A 26,311-nucleotide genomic window follows, 5' to 3' on the forward strand; every position below is an offset into this window, starting at 1 on the left:
AAAAAAAAGTATACTTTGCAGCAGTTGGGTGGAGAGTTCTGTATAAGTCAATGAGGTCAAGTTGGTTGATTGTTGTAAGTAGGTCTTCCGTGTCTGTATTGAGCTTCTTACTGGAAGTCCTGTCCTTCTCCAAAAGTGGTGTGTTGAAGTCTCCTACTATAATTGTGGAGGTGTCTGTCTCACTTTTCAGTTCTGTTAAAATTTGATTTATGTATCTTGCAGCCCTGTCATTGGGTGCATAAATATTTAATGTGGTTATGTCTTCCTGATCAATTGTCCCTTTTATCATTATGTAGTGTCCTTCTTTATCCTTTGTGGCGGATTTAAGTCTAAAGTCTATTTTGTCAGAAATTAATATTGCTACTCCTTTTTTGCTTATTGTTTGCTTGATATATTTTTTTCCATCCTTTGAGTTTCAGTTTGTTTGTGTCTCTAAGTCTAAGGTGTGTCTCTTGTAGGCAGCATATAAATGGATCGTGTTTCTTTATCCAGTCCGTGACTCTCTGTCTCTTTATTGGTGCATTTAGTCCATTTACATTCAGTGTAATTATAGATAAATAAGTTTTTAGTGTTGTCATTTTGATGCCTTTTCATGTGTGTTGTTGGCCATTTCATTTTTCCACATACTTTTTTGTGCTGAGGCGTTTTTCTTAGTAAACTGTGAGATCCTCATTTTCATAGTGTTTGACTTTATGGTAGTTGAGTCGTTACGTTTTTCTCGAGTTATGGAGTTGTTATACCTTTTTGTGGTTACCTTATTATTTACCCCTATTTTTCTAAGTAAAAACCTAACTTGTATCGTTGTATATCGCCTTGTATCACTCTCCATCTGGCAGTTCAGTGTCTCCTGTATTTAGTCCCTCTTTTTGATCCTTGTGATCTTTTACCTATTGACTTCCATGATTCCCTGTTATGTGCATTGTTATTTATTTATTTTTTTTAATTAATCTTAATTTGTTTGTTTTTGTGATTTCCCTATCTGAGTTGATATCAGGACATTCTGTTTTGTGACCTTGTATTTTGCTGGTATCTGATATTATTGGTTTTCTGACCAAACAATATCCTTTAGTATTTCTTGTAGCTTTGGTTTGGTTTTTGCAAATTCTCTAAACTTGTGTTTATCTGTAAATATCTTAATTTTGCCTTCATATTTCAGAGAGAGTTTTGCTGGATATATGGTCCTTGGTTGGCAGTTTTTCTCCTTCAGTGCTCTGTATACGTCGTCCTTTTCCCTTCTTGCCTGCATGGTTTCTGCTGAGTAGTCTGAACTTATTGTTATAGATTCTCCCTTGAAGGAAACCTTTCTTTTCTCCCTGGCTGCTTTTAAAATTTTCTGTTTATCTTTGGTTTTGGCGAGTTTGATGATGATATGTCTTGGTGTTTTTCTTTTTGGATCAGTCTTAAATGGGGTTCAATGAGCATCTTGGATAGATATCCTTTCGTCTTTCATGATGTCAGGGAAGTTTTGTGTCAGGAATTATTCAACTATTTTCTCTGTGTTTTCTGTCCCCCCTCCCTGTTCTGGGACTCCAATCACCCGCAAGTTATCCTTCTTGATAGAGTCCCACATGATTCTTAGGGTTTCTTCATTTTTTTTAATTCTTTTATCTGATTTTTTTTTCAGCTATGTTGGTGTTAATTACCTGGTCCTCCAGATGTCCCAGTCTGCATTCTAATTGCTCAAGTCTGCTCCTCTGACTTCCTATTGCGTTTTCTAATTCTGTAATTTTATTGTTAATCTTTTGGATTTCTCCATGCTGTCTCTCTATGGATTCTTGCAACTTATTAATTTTTCCACTATGTTCTTGAATAGTCTTTTTGAGTTCTTCAACAGTTTTATCAGTGTGTTCCTTGGCTTTTTCTGCAGTTTGCCTTATTTCGTTTGTGATGTCTTGAAGCATTCTGTAAATTAGTTTTTTATATTCTGTATCTGATAATTCCAGGACTGTATCTTCATTTGGGAAAGATTTTTATTCTTTTGTTTGGGGGGTTGGAGAAGCTGTCATGGTCTGCTTCTTTATGTGGTTTGATATGGACTGCTGTCTCCGAGCCATCACTGGGAAACTAGTTTTTCCAGAAAATCCGCTAAAAAAAAATGCAGTCAGATCCCTATCAGAGTTCTCCCTCTGGCTCAGGCTATTCGGATGTTAATGAAGCCGCCTGGGGAGGGTGGGGGAGGGATTAGAGAGATAGGAGAGCAGCACCTCAGAATATAGCCAGAGTTGCTTGTCTTGCTTGGAATGACTATTATATCTGAGATTTCCATGGGGGCGTCACCTATGTGTTCTGTCTGTGTGGAGATTGCCCCCGGGGGGTCTGGCCCACTGGAGTCACGGTCAGATCCTCAGATGCCAGCCTGGGGCGGTGCACTCCCGACTCCAAAATCAGTCGCTGCCTCCCGGGTACTCCCCGTCCCGCCTACCGCGTCGCCACGCCGCCTCTGCGAACCGGCTGGGCTCCCCTCCGGGGTCAGCTCAGGCGAGCGGAGCAGCTCCCCGAGCCTACGCTGCGACCGCGCGTCCCGGCTGGGACGGCACTCTCCCCGCTCCAAGACCCGTCACTGTCTCCTGGGGCCTTCTCCCACCTGCTGCGTCGCCACACCGCCCACGCGAACTGGCTGGGCCCCCCCCCCGGGGGGTCAGTTCAGGGGGGTGGAGCTGGTCCCCGCGCTTGTGCCCCTCCAAAATCCCGGCGGGACGGCTCCCCGGCTGGGGTGCTGCTCTCCCCGCTCCAAGACCAGTCACTGCCTCCCGGGGACTTTTCCCACTGGCTGTGCCACCATGCCGCCCGCGCGAACCGGCTGGGCCCCTTCCCGGGGTTAGTTCAGGGGGGTGGAGCAGCTCCCCGCACCCGCTCCCCTACTAAATCCCGGCGGGACAGCTCCCCGGCTGGGACGCTGCTCTCCCCGCTCCAAGACCAGTCACTGCCTCCCGGGGCCTTCTCCCACCGGCTGCGTCGCCATGCCGCCCGCGTGAACCGGCCTGGCCTCCTCCCGGAGTGAGTTCAGGGGGGTAGGGCTAGGCCCCTTGTTTGTGCCATCTGCCCCCCTTGGCTTTGCCCCAGATTGGGCGCCGAAGGTCACCTGACTGGTACACTGGCTCCAGGCTCTGAAAACAATCGCCGCCTCTCCGTATTTGTTCGTTCTCCATCTCTAAATCTGTGTTTGTTGTTCAGGGTTCGTAGATTGTTAATGTATGCGATCGATTCACTTGTTTTTCCGAGTCTTTGTTGCGAGAGGGATCCGCGGTAGCGTCCACCTAGTCTGCCATCTTGGCCCCGCCTCCATAGTCTGTTTTTTTTATGTGACTTGATAATGACTGTTGTCTCTGAGCCATCTAGAAGTTATTGTATTAATTTATGCTTGCTTACTATGTCGTAGCTGCTTGCTTTGTTTTGTTCTGTTATACCCGTATGGGTTGCTTGAGTGAGCTAGTTTGATTATTTTTGCCTTTGGCGCTCTGGTGTCCTATCCCCAGCCGGCTATAGCTGTTATCAGATACATCAGTGTAGGAGTCCGTTCCGTTTTCTTGTATGAATTCAGCTCATGTTTCCAGGTAGCAGATAATCAAGTGTGTGGTACAGGTTCTGTCCTACAGTCTTAGAGGGGCGGGGGTGATTGGTGTATATACCGGTATCTGCAGTAGGGGTCATGCTCTGAACAAGGCAGGGTGCTGAGAACCAACCCCCAAGTGTCTCTGGGGAAAACGCGTTCCTGTTTCCTAGAGCGTGCTGGTGGGTGGGTTCTGCAGGGGGACCATGGGCACCCAAAGTTTTTGGTTGTAAGGACTGGGAGGTACCAGTTGTCTTTGGACCCCTGTCGTGGGTGGCTGGGTGACGTGAGTGGAGCTACCAGTCTTTAGGTCCTTGATGTGGGTAGGTGAGGACCTTGTTTAATAGGCAAAGCAATGTCAAATGGCAAACACCCACCTCTCTACCACACAGCTGAAATGGTTGGAGTCTGCCATAGGTCCGTGCAGAAGGGAAAGGTGCTCAAGGTCCACGGATGGTGTATGCCTGGACAGGAGCCGCTTCTGTCCTGAGCTCCCCTGGTTAATGGAGCTAGCAAATTATCCTTTCCCCTCAGTTGCAAATTTTTTCCTTCCCTAAGGCTGGGAGGACGGCTCCAGATGCTCACCAGGGTCTATCTCAGGCCCAGGGATTCAGCCGCTGAAGCCGGCGTGGGGATGGGGGTTGGGGCACGGTAAAATATACGCAAGTACTTAGCTTTTGCCGAGAGTGCCGTTCTCCTCCGGTTCCAGAGGTGTGAGTGGGCTGTGTGGCTGGCTGCTTCTCCTTGAGGAAACTTCGGCCGAATGGTAGTGTCTGCCCACCGCCGACGCCGCTCCAGAAATGGCGCCTGAGGGCTCCCCGCGATTCAGGTCTGGTAACTCCTCTCCACTTCTGAACGGCCTCTTCCTCCCCCTGCCCCTCAGTTCGTTGTCTAAGCTTGCCTTTGCTGCTCAGCGCTCCCAACTTGTCACAAATATCCTTGTTTCACTTGTTTTTTCGGGTCTTTGTTGTAAAGAGGGCTCGCCAGAAGCGTCTGTCTATTCTACCATCTTGGCTCCACCTCCCACTTCCTGGAATTTTTGACTTTCTGATAAATGCGCATGGGATGTTAAGGGAAGCTGTTTGACCCTTTTCATCGTCTGTACTAGTGTGTGGAGTGACTTAGCATAATCACAATTTTCAATCCAAGTATCTAGATCTCTGTTATGTAGAATAACAGTTACAGTTAACTGTAGCAAACACTTACAGTGCTTAGTATTTCCTACTAGCCTCTGTTTTGAATTGTTTACCTATATGAAGTAATTGAATCCTTATAACAGCCTCATGAGTTAGATATCCCATTTTACATATTAAGGAGATGGAGGCACAGAAAGTTTAAGTAAGTTACCCAGGCTTGCATAGTTAATGGCGGTGGAATCAGGATTTCAGTGTAGGCAGTTTGGCTCCAGATTTCTTGCCCTTCACAAGTAGGGTAGAATGCCTCTTCTGAGATGGTGTATCTGTGCATCACCCCCAGAGTTCTGGGGCTCTAGAAGGAGAGTCCTGATGGGTTTCTCATTTGCCGAATGCCTGCTCTAGAGTCACTTGACATGTACAGGACCAAGAGCATCAGGACACATACTGATGAGTCTCATTTTCAGATTTTAAATTAATGGTGATAAATCTCACTTTCAAAATAATTTTAAAAACTTGTTAAAATAACATACACACAACAGCACAAAATAAACAACTTAATGGATTATAGTAAGGTGAGCACCCTTGTAATTCATTCATGAAAGGGCATAGATCTTTGCCAGTCACTTCCCAGAAGCCCTCTGTGTGCTCCCTCCCACACAGACCCTCCCTCATTGTCTGAAGAGTAACTATGATCTTGACTTTTATGACAGTCACCTCCGTACTTTTCTTTGTACTTTTATTATCCAAGCATACACCCCTAAATATTATAGTTCAAACAGTGCTATCCAAGAGAAATGCAAGCTGTCTCTAATTTTTTTTTAAATAATATTGTGTTTTCAGTGGAGGTTTTTGCACAGCAGAATTCAACAGTTTCTGTACAGATTGTTCATTGACATTGGTTACATTCTTCACAATGCATGAACATTCCCACCTGTGTAATTTAAATTTTCTAGCCACATTATAAAAAGTAGAAAAGAAACAGGTGAAATTAATACTAATGATGTATTTTATTTAAACCAGTATATCCAAAGTATTATTTGGCCATATGGCACTAACCACATTTCAGCTACCCAGTAGACACATGTTGCTAGTGGTTACCATATTGGACAGTGGAGGTTTAAAGTCTCCCTCATTTGAGATTTTATTGATTACATTTCTTATGGTATAAGTTAACATTTTCTTTTGTCCTCTTTGTTTCCTACAAATTGGTAGTTCTAGAGAAGGGGTTTACAAACTTTCTTTAAAGGGCCAAATAGTAAATATTTTAGGGTGTGTGGGCCAGACAGTCTCTGTTGCAGTGACTGAACGCTTCTGTTAAAGTGTAAACACAGCCATAGACAGTATGTAAACTAATGGGCCTGGCAGTTTTCCAGTAACTCATTATTTATAAAAAAGTAGCTTTGGTCCAGATTTGACCAGTGTTTACCCCACCTCTGTCTAGAGTCTTAATCAGATTGAGGTTTGATATTTTTGGGGCAGTAAGACCACTTCATGATGGTGGTGTACTTTTCATTAAGAGGGAAACAACATCTAGTCTATTTTTGCAGTCATTGATGCTCAAAAAAATATTAAGTCAGATACATGTATGTATGTTCCCTCTGGCCAGTGTTAGAAGCGTTGCTGCTGGATTATTCATTGTTTGAAAAAATCTTTATTAAGCACCTGCTATATATCTGGTGAAAACCCTGGTGGCATAGTAGTTAAAACCTATGGCTGCTAACCAAATGGTCGGTAATTTGAATCCACCAGGCGTTTCTTGGAAACTCTATGGGGCAGTTCTGCTCTGTTCTATAGGGCAGCTATGAGTTGGACCCGACTTGAAAGCAGTGAGTTTGGTTTGTTTTTTTTTTTTCATTTTACGTATCAGGCACTGTTGCAGTGCAGTGATACAGTGTGAAGGTGTATGGACCCTACTCTCCTGGACTTACATTGTAATTGAGAAAAACAGATAAACAACTATCAGGTAAGGATAATTGATATGATGAAAATAGAGTAGGATGATACGATAGATTATAGGGCACTCCTCTAGACTGCTGGTCAGAGAAGTTTTCAGAGGAGGGGGACAGATCACCTGAGACTTGAAAGAAAAGTGCTAGCCATGCACTTCCTGGGGTATCAGAGCTCTGGGATGAGAGGACACCTAGTGTAAAGGCCCTCAGGCTGGAACAGAGCAGGTGAAAGATCCTGGTAAGAGATGAAGTTAGAGAAGATAGGCAGGGGCCAGATCATGGAAGGCCTTAAAGTTAGGGTAAAGAGTGTGGAGGCCCCCCCTCCCCCAGGTGCAGTGAAAGTGCATTGGAAGATTTTAAACAGGGTTGTGACATGATGTAATTTATATTTTTAGAAGGTCATTCTGGGTGGAAACTAAATTGTGAAGAAACAGGAAGACCAGTTAGGAAACTTTGGTAATAATTCAGGTCAGAGATGATGGTGGTAAACGAGAATGGTAATAGGAAGATGGAGAGAATCTGGGGATAAGATTTGGAGGTAGAGTCAATACACCTACTGTTGGATTGGATGAGGAGAAGAGGAATCAAGAAGATCTCTGAGATTTTTGGCTTGAATAGCTGGGTGGATGGTGGTGTCATTGCAGAGTGGGAAAGATATTATGAGGAGGAGCAGGTATAGGGAGAAAATTAGGAGTTCTGGAAGAGAAGTAATTTATTAAATTAACAAATGTTGATTGGCATGCATTTCCATAAATGGTAACTGTCGCCTGATTTAGTATCATTTTTAGGATTTAGAAATGTATGTATAGGTACTACCAAGAGATTAGTTCTGTCTTTCTTAGCCCACTCATTGGAGATGAGGGAGTATGTCTTAGGTAAATTATTAATGATATATAATTTTAAAAATTTGTAATAATTTGAAGAGTTGAAATCCTTGCTCTCTCTCTGCATTTGTTTACATATGTGTGAACACCTATATACATATATATGATTTATGCGTATCATATTAAACATCTTGTGCTGTTTCTCAGGGAGCGTTTACATGTTTTCAGTTTTTGTTTTTGTATGTATGATTCCCAGGTACACAATTTGAATTTATGATTTCTTGTTAATTTGTCCAATTGTATATTTCTGTTTGCTAAAAGGACATATTGATGTCACATTGATACTTGGAAGTTAACATTTGGAAAGCAGAGCTCATTAATCCTATCCCTTTCCAATTTTCTCTGCTATGTTTTTCTAGACATGGCTACTTCAGAGTTATTCTGTCCTTGATTTTCCAGATTTAAGTCCAACTGATTTTTTTTTTAGTTATACTTTTATTTTGTTCTTCTTTGTGTTTCTTTCCAAGTCATCATCTCTCATGCCTAAGTTCTACTACTGCCACTCAGAGCTGAGTATCCCTTTCTCTGTCCTACCCCTTTCTTCCTCTAATCTGTTATAAACAACTTGTACAAGTATAGTTTTCATTTTTATCTTATCCTTCAACTACCTTGAAGATACATTACAATGTTCTCCCTTTTTCATTTAATCTTTACATTTTCATTTCATTTTTTAAAAAATAAACACCCTGCCCCCCAACCAAGGTAGTTAACTTACAGTTCACTCATAAAAAACCAGAAAATCTAACCTGTTGCTGTTGAGTCTTTTCCAACTCAGTGACCCCATAGGACAGAGTAGAACTGCCCCATAGAGTTTCCAAGGAGCACCTGGTGGATTTGAACTGCTGACCTTTTGTTTAGAAGCTGTAGCCACCAGAATTTCCAGTTAAGTCATAAACCAAAAACCAGACCCATTGCTTTTGATCTGATTCCGACTCATAGCGACCTATAGGACAGAGCAGAACTGCCCCTTAGAGTTTCCAAGGAGCACCCGGCGGATTCGAACTGCGGACCTTTTGGTTAGCAGCTGTAGCATTTAACCACTACACCACCAGAGTTTCCAGTTAACTCATAGAACAAAGTTATTTCTGTCTTTATGGCTTTGACATACCCTTTCAGGTAAAGGGAGCAGCTCTTTCAGGACACAAAGACATGAAACTTCAGGGTGTGGTTGTTTCTGCACACACCCTGTGTCGTTGTTAGGTGCCTATTGAGTCAATTTCGACTCATAGTGACCCAGGTGGCAGAGTAGAGCTGCCCCACAGGGTTACCTAGGCTCTAATTTTTATGGGAGCAGGTGACCGAGTCTTTTCTCCCGTGGAGCAGCTGGGTAGGTTTGAACCAGCAACCTTTTGGTTAGCATTCCGGCACTTAACCATTGTACTACGAGGGCTTCTTACGTGGCGTCACTATGAGTCAGAATCAACTCGACAGCACTGAAGAACAACAGCATACCCCATGGCTCTCAGTAAATACTGTTTGACTTACAGAAAGAAATTTTGTTCCTTTAGGACTCAGTGCGCCTCCTAGCTGTGGAAGCTTGTGTCAGTATTGCCCAGTTACTGACCCAGGACGACCTTGAGACTTTGGTGATGCCTACGCTTCGACAGGCAGCAGAAGATAAATCTTGGCGAGTTCGCTATATGGTTGCTGACAAATTTTCAGAGGTAAAATTACTGCACTGTTTCTTTTTTTAAGCAGAAAACAAGACAAAAACCCCTCACAAATTTACTCTTGTACCAAAGTCTCTGATATTCTTCTGAATAGGAAATATTTGTGGCAAAAATACATGCTTGAAGATTACACTCTTTTGTTCTTGTTAATTATTTTGTTAGTGTTCATTAAAACCTTGACAAATTCTTTTATAGCTCCAGAAAGCCGTGGGTCCTAAAATCACCCTAAATGACCTCATCCCCGCCTTTCAGAACCTCCTTAAAGACTGTGAAGCTGAAGTCCGAGCAGCTGCTGCCCACAAAGTAAAAGGTTAAGGAGTTTAGTTTCTATGTTGCAACATTTGTCATTCATTTTGGTGCATTTTTAAAATTTCAGTGAATTTTGCATTGTTTTTTGTTCCAGAATATGTTTTTCAAATAAATAAGAGATGAATTCAGTGTGCGGAAATGTCACGTTGTTATATAAAACTGCTCCGTTAATATTTCAAATCAGCCATTTTTGCTTTTTCTGTTTGGATTGGTGTGATAGACAGTGGCACCCAGATTGAAGAAAAGTGCACTTAGAATAAGCGCCACTTTACCCCTTAGATCTTACTGCTGAAGCATATGATTTGATTTAACTTGCATCTATTGATAAACCTGGTTAAATTTCCTCATCTGGCTCCTTGTAAAATGGCCTTATGTAAACATTATTTTTCTGCTTATCCCTTGTAGAACTTTGTGAGAACTTACCCACTGAAGGTAGAGAGACCATAATTATGAATCAAATTCTGCCCTATATAAAGGTAAACCTAACTTCAGGCTGTTCTGTTTCACTCTGTGCTGTATGAAGGCAAACCTTACCTCAAGGTTTTTTGTTTCACTTAAAGTTCCTTGAGTTGAAAGGTGAACATGGGGAGAGTGGGGCAGGTATGTTAATTGAGACATTGTTATTTATTAACTATTAGTGCTTTGTAATTATAAAATGGTTTTGTGTTTTAGGTGAACTAAGGAAACAATATCAGCTAACAGCATGAAATAGTGCTGTTTTTTTAAAATCCCTTGGGAAATGGCATGGAAGTTTCTGCTGTCTTGCGAAAAAGAAAGGCTTTTAATTTTTATTTTATTTTAGGAATTAGTTTCTGATACAAATCAACATGTCAAATCAGCTCTAGCTTCTGTAATTATGGGATTGTCTACCATTTTGGGCAAGGAGAATACCATTGAGCATCTTCTACCTCTTTTTTTAGCTCAATTAAAGGATGAGGTGAGTCTTACTCTAAATTTTGTTTTTTTGATAGTCAGTGATTAGTGGGTTTTGGTTTGGGGTTTCAAAAAAATAGAACCAAAGACAGGGATGAAGAGATAAAAAAAAGTAACCTGTTTTAAGGCAGTGACAGTCCCTGTGTTTGGGTATGGGGGTTACATGCGCCCCAGAAAATGGGCACAAGGACTCTTTGAAGCAGACTTAAAAATGTCTGTTCATACAGTCTGCCTGATTCTTGCTTTATGTATGTTTGTTCCTTATCTTTAAAGCTAATGTACTTTGTTTCAGAAACTTCTTTCATTTAAGTTTAGATATAATAATATAAAAACTACTGGTAACATTTATTGAGTAGTTTATGCCAGGCATGATCCGAAGTGCTTCACATTTTTTTTTTTTTTTGACATGTAATCTTCAAACTTACGAGGTAGTTCATATTATTATCCCCACTTTATCGATGATGAAGCTGAGGTGCAGAGAGGGAAAATAACTTACCAAGGTCTCTGAGCAGTGGCAGACCTGGAGTTTGAATGCACATGATTTGATTACAGGGCATGCATTCCGGACCATCCTGGAGACTTTCCATGGAATATTCTGGTTACGATCAGTTCAGTTTCACCCTTTCAGTACCGGCAGTATATACAGCTACCACTTAAATTTTGTACCCCTGGGGTTCATTGGGAAGCTGCTGTCCCACTGACATGTGCTGTCATCAGGCAGGGGCCTGTGTAACAGTTTGAAATGAAAAAACAGGTGTTTGCTGCAAATTACTGTTTTTACAGGGCATTGTATGAGGTGGTGCTGAATCATTGAATTTTTGGTAGGAAAAACATAAGTTTTGAAAAATTTTTGGTATACATATGTACATTTGGACTCTGGGGGTAGAATTTCTGTTCACAAGGGGTGCATATATGTACCTCTGGACTCCGAGGATGTGATCTGTGGAATGAGACATAAGACAGAAATCATATTACCTACCAAAAATTCAGATACACTCAGTGATTCACCATGCCCTCCATTACTGAAGGCACATAAAATTAAAAAAAAAAAAAACCAAACCAGTTGCCATCGAGTCCATTCTGACTCATAGCGACCCTACAGGAGAGAGTAGAACTGCCTCATAGAGTTTCTGAGGAGTGCCTGGTAGATTCAAACTGCTGACCTTTTGGTTAGCAGCCGTAGCACTTAACCGCTATGCCACCAGGGTTTCCAAAGACATGTAGCATCAACAAAAAATTAAGAGAGAAAAAATAATTGGTTCACAAATGGATTAAGTGCCTTGAATTATTTGTGTACCCAGTATTAAGCATTTCCTTCAAGACTACATTTTATTTCACTTAAGTTAGTACTTTCTTATTGAAAGGAGAAAATTGGGTGAAGAGCTTGATTTTTACGTGTTCTTTTGGGGCTTGTGTACTTGCAGTGTCCTGAAGTTCGTTTGAACATCATCTCCAATTTGGATTGTGTAAATGAAGTTATTGGAATCCGTCAGCTCTCTCAGTCTCTTCTTCCTGCCATAGTGGAGCTGGCTGAAGATGCCAAGTGGAGGGTCCGGCTGGCCATCATTGAGTATATGCCCCTGCTGGCGGGTCAGCTGGTAAGTGTGTGTGTGTACTTCATGATCTAAGCTGTGAATTGTAGCATCAGGTGTGGAGCAGATTGCTCGTGGCAGGTAGTAGGTCCGGAGAGCTTGTATGATTGTGTTCACTGAGGCACATGAAAATATGGCCTGTCCTAGTTGCCCATGTTGTTGTTAGGGCTGTCAAGTTGGTTCCGACTCGTGGTGACCCCATGCACAGCAGAATGAAGCAGTGCCCGTTCCTGTGCCATCCTCGCAATTGTTGCTATGCTTGAACCCATTGTCTTAGCCACTGTGTCAGTCCATCTTGTTGAGGGTCTTTCTCTTTTTTTGCTGACCCTCTACTTTACCAGGCATGATGTCTTCCAGGAACTGATCCCTCCTGATTACATGTCCAAAGTAAGTGAGACGTAGTCTCGCCATCCTTGGTTCTAAGGAGCATTCTGGTTGTAATTCTTCCAAGAGAAGTTCCCCTTAGGGTGGTTTGAATTTTCATTGGTGCATTAACCTCTAACAAAAAGGTATTATGGGAACATACGTGCACTTAAATATATATATGTATAAACACGTTTCACCTCACCACCACCTAAAAATAAAGACATAGAATAGTATAGTCAATTTCTTGTTATATACAGGATAGATTTTGTGATTTTTAATGTCTCTGTGATACAAGGAATTTTTAACTGAAAACAAAAGCGTGTATGTTTTCAAGAGAAGTTAGCTTTGATTTTTTGCTCAAGCCAACTTCCCTGTTTATGTCCTGAGTAAAATGTCCCTAGATTACACTTTTCCTACATTCTGATTGAAGGATGTTGAGGAATTACCGTGTAGAAAAGAAATACCGGAGCTTGTGAGGCTAGTGTTATCGATGAATATGTCATCACGTTATCAATCACTTGCTGTGTAGGTTTTATGATTAGTTCTGTTCTAAATGATGTCATGTGGATTAAAATTTCAAAGCTGGGTTTTATAACCACATCCTTTGCTTTGTTTTTTAGTAGGTGCCCTAAACAGATCTACATTTGACATACTCTTAACCCTGTTGTAGCACTTACTGTAGTGTATTGTAACTTATAATCTAATGGGGGTCATAGACAAGTGATCTTTTTTAGGGCAGGGATCGTATTTGTTGAATGATTTCTTTCCAGAACCTTCCATAGTGCCCAGCATTGATTAGGCACTGAACATTTGTTGATAGTTGAATAAATGCATACTTGAATGTTCTTTGAGAAAGCTCATACGGACTTATTATTATAAAGCCATATTATCTTATTAAATCATTATTCTTAAAGCACTGCAATTTTAAATTACATTGCTTTATTAAAATATATAATTACCATTCAGGAACTTCTATGACCCGAAGAAAAAACCATAACCATATAGACCCCTGGGAGGGAGGTACTAGAAAAGTGTATGTCATAGCATTCACCTACCTGGTGCACAGGGTATCAGGTGATACCAGAAACCAGACCAAACCTGTTGCCATCGAGTCGATTCCAGCTCATAGCAACCCTGTAGGACAGAGGAGAACTGCTCAATAGGGTTTCCAAGAATCAGCTGGTGGATTCGAACTGCTGACCTTTTGGTTAGCAGCCAAGTTCTTTAACCACTTCGCCACCAGGGCTCTGGCATAAATCAGCACCAGGTGGCAGGTCTGTGTGAATCGGCCCCTGTCGCCATCCGCGTCCTGTGCTGAAATGGCCGCAGGGTGACGGGAAGGGCAGAGCCCGGAGGGCCGAGCTGGAGTGGTTTTCCTGCCTGTGAGGCTACACTGCGGCCACCTCACCTGTGCTCTTGCACCTGCATTATTCTCCCCCTTCTGCTTTCTCCCATCGTCCCCAAAATACTCTCTTTAATTAGGGACATCTTTTTTTTTTTTATTTCTTGGTGTCAGTGTTTTTATCCTTAGTGATTTATTATACTAACCAAAAAGGAAGAAAAACGGAGAATTATTGTTACTGATTGGTGTTTTCCTGGGCAATTAATTTTTCACAGATAATCTTGAGATCGTTTGGCAGACTGCTCACACTACATCCTTATCGGCAGCGTTGCATCTGGCACCCAGCAACCCTGTCCTCCCCACTTCGCAGGACCAGTGCCATCTCACCTGTGTTTTTCTTTGTAATTTCTATCCAGTGAAATATAGTTACAGCTCATTTGTAAATCCCATGGTATTCTTTTTCTGGTTTCAAGAATTCAGCTTATGTGGAAACAAGTCTTTTTAGCTATTAGGTCACCTTGGTATAATATAAATGGATTTCTTAACTTTGGAGATGTGTATTAATGGAATATTCTGTGTCCTTAGGGTGTGGAATTCTTTGATGAAAAGCTGAATTCTTTATGTATGGCCTGGCTTGTGGACCATGGTGAGTAGATAAGTTAAAAACAGATGACTGTGGAAAGCTTATGCTTCTGCATATATTCCTTGGTTTTTGTATACTCCCTTTTTAGAAAGGAGTCCTGGTCTGACCAGATGTTTTGTATTTTGCCTTAACAATGCAGGGATGGAGGCAGGCTTTGACTCAAGTCCAGTTAGCTTCCTCTGGACACAAATCTGACATTTCTGTTTTCTACCAGTCTTCGTATTTTATTTTCTCCATTAAGCAGTCTCTTTACCCTGTGTCTTACTGATTCCATTACATTATTTTCAGAATATCTTTTCCGTACACACATTCACTCCTTTCTTGTCCCGAGGTGTTCCGCTTGATCATTTTTTAAAAAATGACTTATTTCCAAAAAATATAGGGGTGGGGAAGCATCATGATAAAAAGTAAGATGTGGAATTATTCTGCCTCTGGGGGAGGTGCAGTAGCTAGGGGGGGCCTCAGAAGGGTCCGTGTTGCCATGGCAGCCTGAGGTTTATCAACAGTAGATCCCAGTCCCTCCTGACTTGGCTAGAGCAGAGGAGGACTAGAAGCCCTCTCCAAAGGCCTCCACTCTAAGCTTGTTCATGCCCACTTCCCTGAATCTAAGTATGGGTTTTAGTGGGTTAGATTTCAAATGTAGCAGCTCTGGAACCCGGTTAGCTGTCCTGCCCTCCACGGAGCAGCTCCCCTACTGTTGGGGATTGCATTATGTCCCAAAATAAAAAATAAAAAAAAATAGGTGTTGTAAATCCTAACCTGTTTGCTTGTGGTTATAATCCTGTTTGGGAATGGGTGGTCTTTGTTATGTTAATGAGGCAGGATTAGTGTAGGGTTATCTTGAGTCAGTCTCTTTTGAGATTTATAAAAGAGATTAAACAAGTGAGCAGAGCAGAGATGGGGGAAAGAGAGATGCCAGCTCATTTTTATGAAGATAGTCCATGAGCAGAAGCTCAGAAGAGACAAGGGCCTCCCTCCAAAGCTGACACACTGAATTTGAACTTCTAGCTTCCTAAATTGTGAGAAAATAAATTTCTGTTTGTTAAAGCCATCTCCTTGGTATTTCTGTTATAGCAGCACTAGATAACTAAGACATCTCCCCTTCCCTCTGCTCTTACTTTCCCAACTATCAGGAGCTCTCCTTGCTTCCAGTCCCAACATCTTCCTCTTCTCAGCTCTAGCTCCCCCTCATCAGGGCCCTCACTCCCCTTGCTCCTCAGTGTGACTGAGCCTGGCTTAGCCTACGGGGGCCTGGGGAGGTTTGTGAGGGGCATGTGGTAAAAGGCATATTGTCACAGGTCTGCTCCCTGTCACTCTTCTGTAGTGCAGCCAGTAGTCAACTATTAAACAGAAGAAAAACACGAGAGAGCTGGAGACAGTGAGGTACAGTGTGTCCAAACTGGGAGTCCCAATGTGAGGAGGTGTCTCCAACAAGTATAGACTAGGTTGGACAGGGATTGGAGTCAGAATAAAGGCTTAGGTGGGAAGAAATGACTACTTGGCATTTTTGGAGTGACAGAGAAGGTATACAGTGGTGCCCAGTAAAAGATTATTAGGAGTGGGAGACATCAACTGTGACCTAGGGTAGATAGGGCCTGGATTTTTTATTTTGGTGAAAGAAAGGCTACTGCTTGCACCCTCACTGCTGCTGCTAAGGGTGCTAGGAGGATGAGGTCAAGGCAGGACAAGTAGGACAGCAGGGAGTAGTAACAGTTGACTTTTGGGTGAGATTTCAGGTATGTATAGATGGGTATATCCTCTTACCTGCTAGGCAGCAGTGGCTGAGAGAGGGGCCTTCTGTACCAGGGAGGTCCAGTGCCAGGTCTCAGGTCCAGACCCAGCAGCTGCAGTGTGGTCTGAAACCTGTTCCGATGAGTCTTCTAGGGAGCTCACCCTGTGTTGTGAGCTTTGGTTCCATGTTTTGCTGGATTTGCTAGGCATCCTGTTGAGTTCCACAGTATCTTTACCGATTGTGTCATTGTTCATCTGTGGGTGCTGATGCCTGGAGATTAGTGAGGAGTAGGGAGGTTTGTGTCTGCCTATACAGGTAGGTAGCTTTGTTAAAGGCATATTTGTATCATACAGGGGGTCATGTGGGTAAGAGATTGTGAAGAGGGAGTGAGAAAATCTGTAAATCTGCAGGGACATATATGTGAATACTTCAGCATTTTCAGACTGGATTGTGAAGACTGCTTTCTTTTTTTCCCCCTTCTCTTCTAAAGTTACCATTTTATGGCCTAATTTTTTTTTCCCCTTATAAAACAAAGTTTAAGTTTGTGCAAATCATAGGAAAGAAATTGCTCTCTTTTTAGGGGGAAAAAAAGTGTTCATATTGTTTATAATAAATATTTGATGTTGTTGGGAATGGCACATCCAAGCAGATTATTCATTACTCCCTTTGAAAGCCGGCATTCTATTTTAGGACGATCTTTTATTTGGAGGAACTTGTAAAGTCTTACTATTCTACAGAGAATTAAATTCCTGACACCCTTTCTATGTTGGATTGCTCTGTCAAGTTTATTTCTTCTACCTCATTCCTTTGAGTTTTTCCTCTACTTTGGGGACAGGAGTGACCTTCATTTCTCTTTTCTAGCAGCATACAGAAGTGAGGGCTGCAAGCATTGCATGGTGAAATGCCAGTCCTGAAATGGTTTTATGTTTAATTAACCAAACTACTTTTTTTTTTTTGCATTTTAAATAAGTTTTATATAGTGATAACCGATAAAATAGATTTTTCGAAACTTTTTTTCAGATTTTTAAACTATTAAAAGAATTTTGTGAAAAATCCCTGAAAATATAAGGAAAAAAGTATCACCCATATTCCCACAGTTCAGTATGTAATATTGATCAGAGTGAGGAACTTGGAAGGGGAATTTATTTTATATAGAAGAAAGGAAAAAGTACGAGCATTAATGAGCATGTACTGAGTGAGCTGGACCTTTAGAGATATCTTGCAGGTCAGCCAGACTTTGGGGGCAGGGAGCGAAAGACAGAACAAGGAGAGACAGTAGGCAGAACTGTGGAATGGTTTGCATTCTTCTGACAACAAAATTGAGAGGTGCCAAGAACATAGGCATCTGGCCAAGTAGAGTTTAGTACAGTTAATGTCTCAGTCAAGTCTGAATGTGTGTGTGCTCCATCTCTCGTTACTCTGGCAGTGGGGTCTCATCCTATGGTGATGGCATCATGATGAGGGAAACCTCAAGAAGATGAAAAAACAGTAATTAGAGGAGAAGACACAGAGGGTCTAGGTAGTTCCACCTTAGGGGGAGAAGACAGGGAACGAACGGGCTTGTGCCAAAGACAGTAACTGTGGATGGAAAGGGAAAGAATTTGTGCCAGGGGTAAAACAGTTGGCTTGGGATTGCTTCTTGGAGAGTGCTTCTGGGTATTACCACCAGCAGGTCACTTCTCCTGTGGATTTTGGTCAAGTTAAGTGTTGGTAATAAATCATACAGTTCCTTGTCTGTGCTGTCTTGCTCGTTCTCATCAACATCATTGCCTGGAAGGATCTGTGGACTGGGAAGAGTTGGATATTCCTTGTCCAAGGGGCTTCTGTGGGTTGTCTAGGATTGGGGCAGCCTGGACAGTCTGGCTTGGATAGCTATTCTTTTCTCTTCACCCAGCAGGGTTGAGCTTTCCTCAGACGAAAAGTAGAATAGGAAGTTGGTACTCACCACCCTAGATTTGTTATCTAAGCCCAAATCTTGAGTTTTATTAGACCTGTGAAATGGAGTGACGTCAAGCCTGTCTTTGTTCAGTGCTGTATATAGCACTTTAATAGCTAGATTTTATGGTATCTTTGATAAATGTTTTTGTAGGAAATATTTGGTGTTAAGACAGGCATATTTACTCACAGAAAATATTGGACATGTCTCAACTTAAACATTTTTGGTATGAAGAGGCAAGTTGGTCTGAAGTTTTTTCTGTTGTTGTATAGATGACTACCATGGCCCTTACAGGATCTCCTTTCTCTCTTCAGCTGTTCTCCTTGCTGCTGCTGGAATAATCTTGCTAAAATACCACACTGGTCATTGGGTCACAGCTTTGCTTTAAAAACTCATCCTTGTTTGTCTTTTTAAGTCCAAATTTAGTTTTCAAGATGCTCTGTGTTCTGGGTCCACACTAACTGTCCAGCCTTGCAGGCTCATAGATCATACTTTTTCCCTTGTGTCCTTGGTACATTTTTTTGCCCGTTCCAGGAATTCCTCCTTTCTTTATGCTTATAGAAACCCTCCCTAATCCTCAAGCCAGGTTCAAGGCCTGTCTCTTTCTTGGAATCTTCCTAGACCTATCCTTTTCACTTTTGTCTAAATTCTTGCAGCCTTCACAGTCCTTCCTACACAATTTAATACTTACAGTTAGTCTTGTTACCGTGTGACTTCTTGGGGTACATTAGCTCGTATTTTTCTGAAAGAGTATAAGATTTGTGAGAGGAACTGTCTTATATATTCTGTCTATAGTACATAGCACATAGAAGGCTCTTAGATGTTTATTAATTAATGGTGATGCATATAAGAAAGGAGCCTTGGTGGCACAGTGGTTAAGCTCGGCTGCTAGCCAAAAAGTCGGCAGTTTGAACCCACCAGTTGCTGTGAGGGAGAAAGATTTGGCAGTCTGTTCCTGTAAAGATTAAAGCCTCAGAAACCCTGTCCTGTAGGGTCTCTATTAGTCGAAATCAACTTGATGGCAACTGGTTTGGTTTTTAGTTTTTTACATACATTTTCTTTATACATATTACATTTTGAAACTGTAGTAAGCCCAGATCAGTATATTTTGAGAAATAACTGATTATGTTTGCCATGCAGTATGATTAAATTCGGAGTCTATTTGCAGAGAGGTTTCGTTATTGATCTGCGTTGATGATAAACCCAAACCAAACCTGTTGTGGCTGTCAATTCTGACTCATAGTAACCCTAGAGGCCAGAGTGGAACTGCCCCATACGGTTTTCAAGGAGTGCCTGGTGGATTCGAACTGCCGACCTTTTGATTAGCAGCCGTAGCTCTTAACCACTATGCCACCAGAGCAGAACTGCCCCATAGGTTTCCAAGGAGTGGCTGGTATATTCGAACTGCTGATCTTTTTGTTAGCATCTGAGCTCTTAACCACTGTGCCACCAGAGCCCCGAGTAACATAGGGTATGCATATAACATGAGCTGATGCTTATAATGTAAACTGTATGAAAATGTGTTCTTTTCCTCTTTGCAGTGTATGCCATCCGAGAAGCTGCCACAAACAACCTCATGAAACTAGTTCAGAAGTTTGGTACAGAGTGGGCCCAAAATACCATTGTTCCCAAAGTGTTAGTAATGGCAAATGATCCTAATTACTTGCATAGAATGACCACTTTGTTCTGCATTAATGTAAGTATTACCTAGCTGTTACCACTGATCCCTGGCATTAAAGCAGTTATTCAGGACTGAATGTCTGACTTCTGAATATCCTATCTTATACTTAGAATGTATTTCTCATATATTAGAAGATGGAGTAAATGGCAGTTTTAAAATTCATGTTAAAATCTATAGCAGTGTTTTAAAAGTTGCAATTTGGTTGTGACTTCTGGTCCAATTCTTTGACTCTCTGAGTGCTACCTGTGTCCTCATTCAGATGCTCAAAGTAGAGACATGTTCCTGTTGGTTAAGGACTTATTAGATATTAATTTGTTTCATTAGATTTTGGAATTTTTTTTTAAATGAAACTGCTTTGAATGAGCCTTCCTTTTAATTTTTCTAGGCACTGTCTGAAGCCTGTGGTCAGGAAATAACCACTAAGCAAATGCTGCCCATTGTATTAAAAATGGCAGGAGACCAAGTGGCAAACGTTCGTTTCAATGTGGCCAAATCTCTACAGAAAATTGGACCAATTCTAGATACTGAGTAAGATTTTGGTGTTATTCTTGTTTTTTAAATTTTATTATGTTTTGGGTGAAAGTTACAGTGCAAATTAGTTTTGCATTCAAAAATTTATACACAAATTGTTTTGTGACATTGATTACCATCCCTGCATTGTGTCAGTATTCTTTGCTTTTCCACCCCGGGTTCCCTGTGTCCATTTGTCCAGTTTTCCTGTCCCTTCCTGCCTTTTCATTTTTGCCTTTGGGCAATAGCTGCCCACTTGGTCTCCTATACTTGATTGAACTAAGAAGTACGTTCCTTGCAGTGTGTTATTGTTAGTTTTATAGGCCTGTCTAATCTTTGGCTGAAAGGTGGATTTAGGGAGTGGCTTCAGTTCTGAGTTAGCACAGTGTCTGGGGGCTGTAGTTTTGGGGTGTTACTCTTGTTTTAAAAGTAGATTTTAAATTTACCTTATAAGGTTGCTATGAGTCATAATTGACTTAATGGCAGTGGATTTGGTTTTTTGGCATGGTGGAGAATAATGGCTAAAATTGAGTTCAGTGGTTTTCATCTTACCTAATATCTGAGTTTATTTAGAGAAAATAAAGTAATTTAACAACCATTTTTGAGGGTGGCCATTCTTCTATATTTAAGCCATGTATATGCGTAGATCATTGTCTGAAGCAAATTCTTCTGAGAACGTCTTTAGAAATGGTTTGTCAAGTTTAAATTCTAGGTGTTTTAAATGATTTTTTTTCTTTTAAACTTTAAAAATTACCTTAGACCACATAGCACCATAACTCGTTTCTCCAGCCCAGAAGCCTACCTTTCACAGATACTGCTGTTGAATTTCAGTGCGTTGCAGGGTGAAGTTAAGCTGGTACTACAAAAGTTAGGCCAAGATGAAGACATGGATGTCAAATATTTTGCTCAGGAAGCTATAAGTGGTATGTATTTGTTTTTTCACTTGCAGCTTATTCTTTGGTTAACAGGGTTTCATTTCTCTGTTACCTGAGTGATGGTCAGTTGGCAAGGTTGTAAACATTCTATGGGAGGTAGAAAGGGTGGTGAGTCTCATGGAATGTTGGTGCCCCTCTGGTGAGGACCTTCCTGGCCCATCACTCTCTCATAAGTGATGGATAGGCCATTTTCTCAGTTCAGTATCTAGGGCTGGGTAAGAATATGATTCTTTACAGGTAAGAACAGTTTTGTTTTAGTTTAGATTTTAACCAATTTTTACAGTTTTAACTTGCGATTAGCCTGGCAGAGTAAAGACACTGACTACAGTGAGATGTATAGTCTGATGCTTGGGATCATTGCTACTGGTCTTAATATTCACATAGTTCATAAACTTTCTGCACCACTGACATGATTTTGTTTGGAATTTTCCAGTTCTTGCGTTGGCATAATGAGGAACAGGAGGGAAAAGGCTTTACTGAAATTGTTACCACAGATTTCTAGTCAATGCGTTCTTAAGCTGGGTGGAAAAAAATGGAAAGCCTTCAAGATCTCATCCAAGCAAATGGCAGCACCTTACAAGAAATCAAATTTCAGTGACTTGATTCTTTCTAAAGATGAAACGGGATTGTTTTTTACCTGTCTTCTTTGTTGGGATAATTATTTGTCATTCTTACTGTTTCTGACCAATTCCTGACATTTGGTACAGTCATCGCTTGATTGTCTCCTGATGCTTATCTGTGACTTGTCTGGGCTCCTGGGTCTTCACTGTGTAATAAGGCCCTAAAAAAAAAAAAAAAAGGCCCTGGCCACCTAATATTCCCGACAAAGCCTGGGTAGGTTCGGACCCAGACCTGGAGAGGAGTGAGTAACTTGATGTTTTTACATGTATCTGTGTGTCCCTCCATCATTCCAATGTTAAATATACATCGTTTAGAATAACTTGTCTTATAAATTCTCCGTTTGGGAGACATACTGAGATTTGACTGTAGTGAAAGCCACGTTTTCCTGGATATAATGAGGGTCTGCATCAGGGTCTCACAGGAGAGGGGAATGTGGAAGCTCAGGGTTAATGTATTGGTTAGTTTGGGCTTTATTTGCTCTATTCTGACTGTAATCATGCCGTTCAGAGACCTGAAGTGTGGACGCATCTTGCTGCTAACGTGTGATGTTGAAATCTAACCAAATTTCAATGGCTCACCAATTTGACGGCACTCAAAAACACTTCTGTCTCTCTCCTGAGAAATTGTATGTTGAGTGCCTCCTGATAAGCAGTGGTTCTACGGTTTCACTGTGAGATTTTAGCTTCGATTTCTAATGAGTAAAGGGACTACTGGTATAATACTGTGTAGATCTCTCATCTTCCCCTGGTTCTGCTTCAGCAGTGGTAATATCTGGTCACTGCTACAGTGTACAGTAGCTTTCCAAACTGAAGTTTCATTACTAGTTTTTTGATACGGGTGATGCCAAAGTCTTTATCATTTGAAGTGTTTGTTTTTCTGCTTTTACAGTAAAACCTCATAATTCTTCCTGGAATTTAAGATAATGGGTTAAGCTGAAGGGTTTGCTGAAGCTAGTTATTAATATGTAAGGAAGCTTCTTTGAAGCTGTCTTTAAAAAGCACCCATTTACTAGTTGATATTCCGATTACCAAGCATTCTTTTCAGTTCGATTAGAATACCTTCCGTGAGGAGCTCTCTGAAACCATGACCGCCCCCCCTTTAGGTGTATTTAATTTACTCTTTATCCTTAAAATATATACATGTGTCTTTAATGGAGAATTTAAATCTTTTCAATTTATTTACATTTTTAATCTTTTCAGACTCATCTTGTCTCTAGTGAATTTTTATTAGTGAGGTTTCACTGTAGCTTCCTTTTCTCTCAGTGCAGTTTGCTTGTTTCCATTTTGGCTTTTGAGTTGTTTATTCCTTCACAACCTTTTAAACCAGCCAGACTGTTCTGTTTTGTGAAGGCTCAAAGACTTCCATAAAACTTTGTACATTAAGCAATTACATAAAATGAAGTGTGACTAAATATTTTCAAATTTGTCCTAGAAAAATTGAACATTTAAAATCCGAAATGACCTGCCTGCATTTTAAACTGCCAAATTACCTTATAATAAGTTTTAATTTTACTGCTTTTTGGGTAAAGGGTTAAATATTTTTCTAAGCAAAAATCTTTTCTACTTTCTCATTTTAATATCTGAAACTGTTAGTTAGGTTAAGTGCTACAGCTGCTAACCAAAAGGTTGGCAGTTCAGATCCACCCGGCGCTCCTCGGAAACTCTATGGGGTAGTGTTACTCTCTCCTAGAGGGTCGCTGTGAGTCAGAATTGACACAGTGGCAATGGGTTTTTGGTTCTATTATGTTTTAAACATTTTAAGTTTAGTTTCGTGGTTCTTTATATTTTGTTACCTATAGGTTATGTCGTTGAATTTCATATTTGAGAGACTTTTTTTTTTTAAGCCTTGAAACAAATTTGCATAACTGTTATGTTACTCTTTGACTGGAAATGCCATTGCTTTGGAGATAAACTTTTAAACTTCCTTTGTTTCCCCCCACAGGGAGCCCTGTGCATTGTCTCTGCCCCAGACTGTCAGAGGGGGAGCCAGCGAGCCCAGCAGGGCCATCTTTCTGGTGACCCCTTAGGGACTTTATTATTACTTTTTGACTTAAGCAATAGGGTATCCCTTTTGTTACTCTTCAAATAAATTGTTCTTTGGCTCTTAACTTGGTCATTTTCTCTGTGGGTTAGTTATCTTGATCTCACCAAGAATGTAAGCTCTGGGAGCTCTTGAAGGGTGGGCATTTTTGTTTGTTTTGCTTCCTGCTGTATAACCAGCACCTAGATCAGTGTCTGGTGTACATAGTAGGTACTCAATAAAAAATGCGTTCAATGAATGAATTCCTAAAATCTGTTTTCTGATGTGTTTCATGCATGGAATGAGTCATCAAAGGTACCAGACTGCATCTCATTCTCCCATTGACACAGTGGAAAGATTTTACTGCTCTCGAGAAACAAGCTGCATGTGGCCCTTCTCCAGTCCCCCATTGCAGGCCACAGTTTGATTTGTATGAAATTCTTTTGCCTCCAACAAACATTGCTCTAGTTTCCATTCGAGGCAATTTACATCAGTTGTTTGGCTAATAATTAGTAAAGAAAATCAAAGACACACATACAACTTAAAGCTGTCACTGGAATTCACTTTATTTTTTTAAACAATTTATGTGGGGTTATCCTCATGGGTTAAGAGACCAGATATTGTTTCTCTATTGTTGGCCAAGAAGATATGAACGAAAGGTGCATCTGTTTAATAAAAACAGGCAAGTTAACGTTTGGTGTCTATTGAGGACTTCCTGAAACAATGGCCAGCTGTCAGCTTCTGGAAACACCACAGCGTGGCCGCCACGGTGCGAGGCCCTGGGATGTCTGCTGGACAGTTTGTCCTGACTCAACATTGACAGCAGCTCAACTTCTGAGTGAGCCATCTCATCCAAGCGTCCAGGATGCTTGTAGAGACCTGCAGGGGAAACAAGTCATTCCTGACCCGGTGTGAAGCTTCGTCAGTTCTTTCTTGCCACAGTTTTGTTCCTGTATTCACTGCTTGTGTTGTCAGTGAGTTCAAAGTCTGGTGTTTTCATGTAGAAATCTCATTGGTTCCACTTCCCCCAGGGATGGCAGGGCAGGGGAGGTCGAACAAGTTGGGTGCTTTTCCCTTTGACTTACTTTCCGCCAGTGTTCTTAAATCCTCTAGCATTTTTTTTTTTTTTCTTTTCCTTTTGGCACTCTCGTATTAAAGCTTCCTATTTTTCCACTTCTTGGATATAAAACTATAGAGAAGGAAGGATTTGTCACCTAGTGTCCTCGGTTTAACAAATGAAGTGATTGTGGTCTGATGTAATTGTTTCCCTTTGAGCCTGTTGTACTCCTGATTCCATCTAATTCCTTGCTCCTGTCTTTCCTAATCATGCCACAGGTCTCCAGTCCCAGAATCATCTCATTCTTCCCCGTTAGCCTCCAGAAGCCCACTGTTTGCAGGATATTACTTAATCCTCAGTGGAGATGGAAATCTTCTCGAGGAGGAAGGGAGTTTAATTATTGGATGGAAATGCCATAGTCATTTCTTTCTCCAGAGCTGTTCTCTTAAACTGATGTCGTCAGTTCTGGAAGGAGTCGGGTGTCTGCTGTGTTTGGATGGGCTCTGTAAGCCACCAGTGACCAAGATGTGGGGGAGCCCCCAGCTGGGTGCCATACAGCCGAACAGATGGCCCTCTCCAGGGCCCCTCGAGTATGGTCCAGGTGTGCTGGCCTTTTTTACAGTGGCCAATATGCATGTTGCTGTGCTTCCCCAATGAGGTTGGGAAGAACTGAGGGCATCCTGCTAGGAATCACAGGTGGGCTCAGGAGGGATGTGCCCTCCTGCGGCTGGTTACACACCTGCTGTCTGTGTGTCTAGTGGTGGCACAGAGACTGAGGAAGCTAGATTTTCCTGTGAAGGACAGTGAAGAGCCCAGTGCCCCTGGGGCTGATAAGAACCACTTCCTGAGACCGAGAGGGCCTGGAGAGGGCACTGGGAAGGTAAGTGCCACAGAAGCCTGGGTCTGAATCCCACACTTGAGGTAGGGGCGAGGGCAGCCAGGGTGGCCTGTGCTGCAGGGGTCGAAGCAGGGTAGGCCAAGAGGCAGTAACCTCCACTCTGTCCCCGAGGAAACAGTTCAGTTTTAAGGGCCAGGAGAGTGTCAAGCCTGTTGTCCTATGGCACTTCATTCTGGCAGTGCTTTGAGGGGTGGTGTGGGCTGTCCAGAGCTTTGTCACTTCTGTGGTCCCCAGTCTGAGACAGGACTATGCAGAGGAGAGAGGGGTGGTTTGGTGAAGAGTTGCTTATAGAAATGGGGATGTTTTTCCACGTAATTCTCAGAGATAGAAAGTTACTTGCCACAATTCCTTTTAGATAGTTGTTTCCATTCATGGAAAAAATAGTTTCTGTCAGGCTTACTGTGTAATAGTCTGAATGATTTTGAAGCCTCATTGGATGTCACCCTGTATGGAGAAGGTGTGCAAAAAGGTTCAAGTTCAGCAACCAGAGTTGGTGCCAGCCCCCACCCTGGAGCTGTTCGTCAGAGGTGGGCGATTTAAGGCATACA

General features: G+C 41.7%; 1 protein-coding gene across 3 annotated transcripts in view; it reads left to right on the forward strand.

The window, feature by feature from the left end:
- Positions 1–26,311, forward strand: part of PPP2R1B (protein phosphatase 2 scaffold subunit Abeta) — a 54,695-nt gene that overhangs the window by 17,193 nt on the left and 11,191 nt on the right. For 2 of the 3 annotated variants that reach the window (XM_049889318.1, XM_049889317.1), the window contains 10 exons: positions 9,028–9,183; positions 9,385–9,499; positions 9,904–9,974; positions 10,301–10,435; positions 11,856–12,029; positions 14,317–14,377; positions 19,584–19,738; positions 20,109–20,251; positions 21,065–21,156; positions 21,602–23,896. In XM_049889318.1, coding sequence (XP_049745275.1) covers positions 9,028–9,183; positions 9,385–9,499; positions 9,904–9,974; positions 10,301–10,435; positions 11,856–12,029; positions 14,317–14,377; positions 19,584–19,738; positions 20,109–20,251; positions 21,065–21,156; positions 21,602–21,618 — 1,119 coding nt within the window. In that variant the 3' untranslated portion in view covers positions 21,619–23,896. Of the gene's footprint in view, positions 1–9,027; positions 9,184–9,384; positions 9,500–9,903; positions 9,975–10,300; positions 10,436–11,855; positions 12,030–14,316; positions 14,378–19,583; positions 19,739–20,108; positions 20,252–21,064; positions 21,157–21,601; positions 23,897–25,623; positions 25,746–26,311 lie in introns of those variants that run through there. The other variant, XM_049889320.1, reaches the window with a different exon arrangement.

Source organism: Elephas maximus, chromosome 7 (genome assembly GCF_024166365.1).
Source record: "Elephas maximus indicus isolate mEleMax1 chromosome 7, mEleMax1 primary haplotype, whole genome shotgun sequence".
Classification (NCBI taxonomy): Eukaryota; Metazoa; Chordata; class Mammalia; order Proboscidea; family Elephantidae; genus Elephas; species Elephas maximus.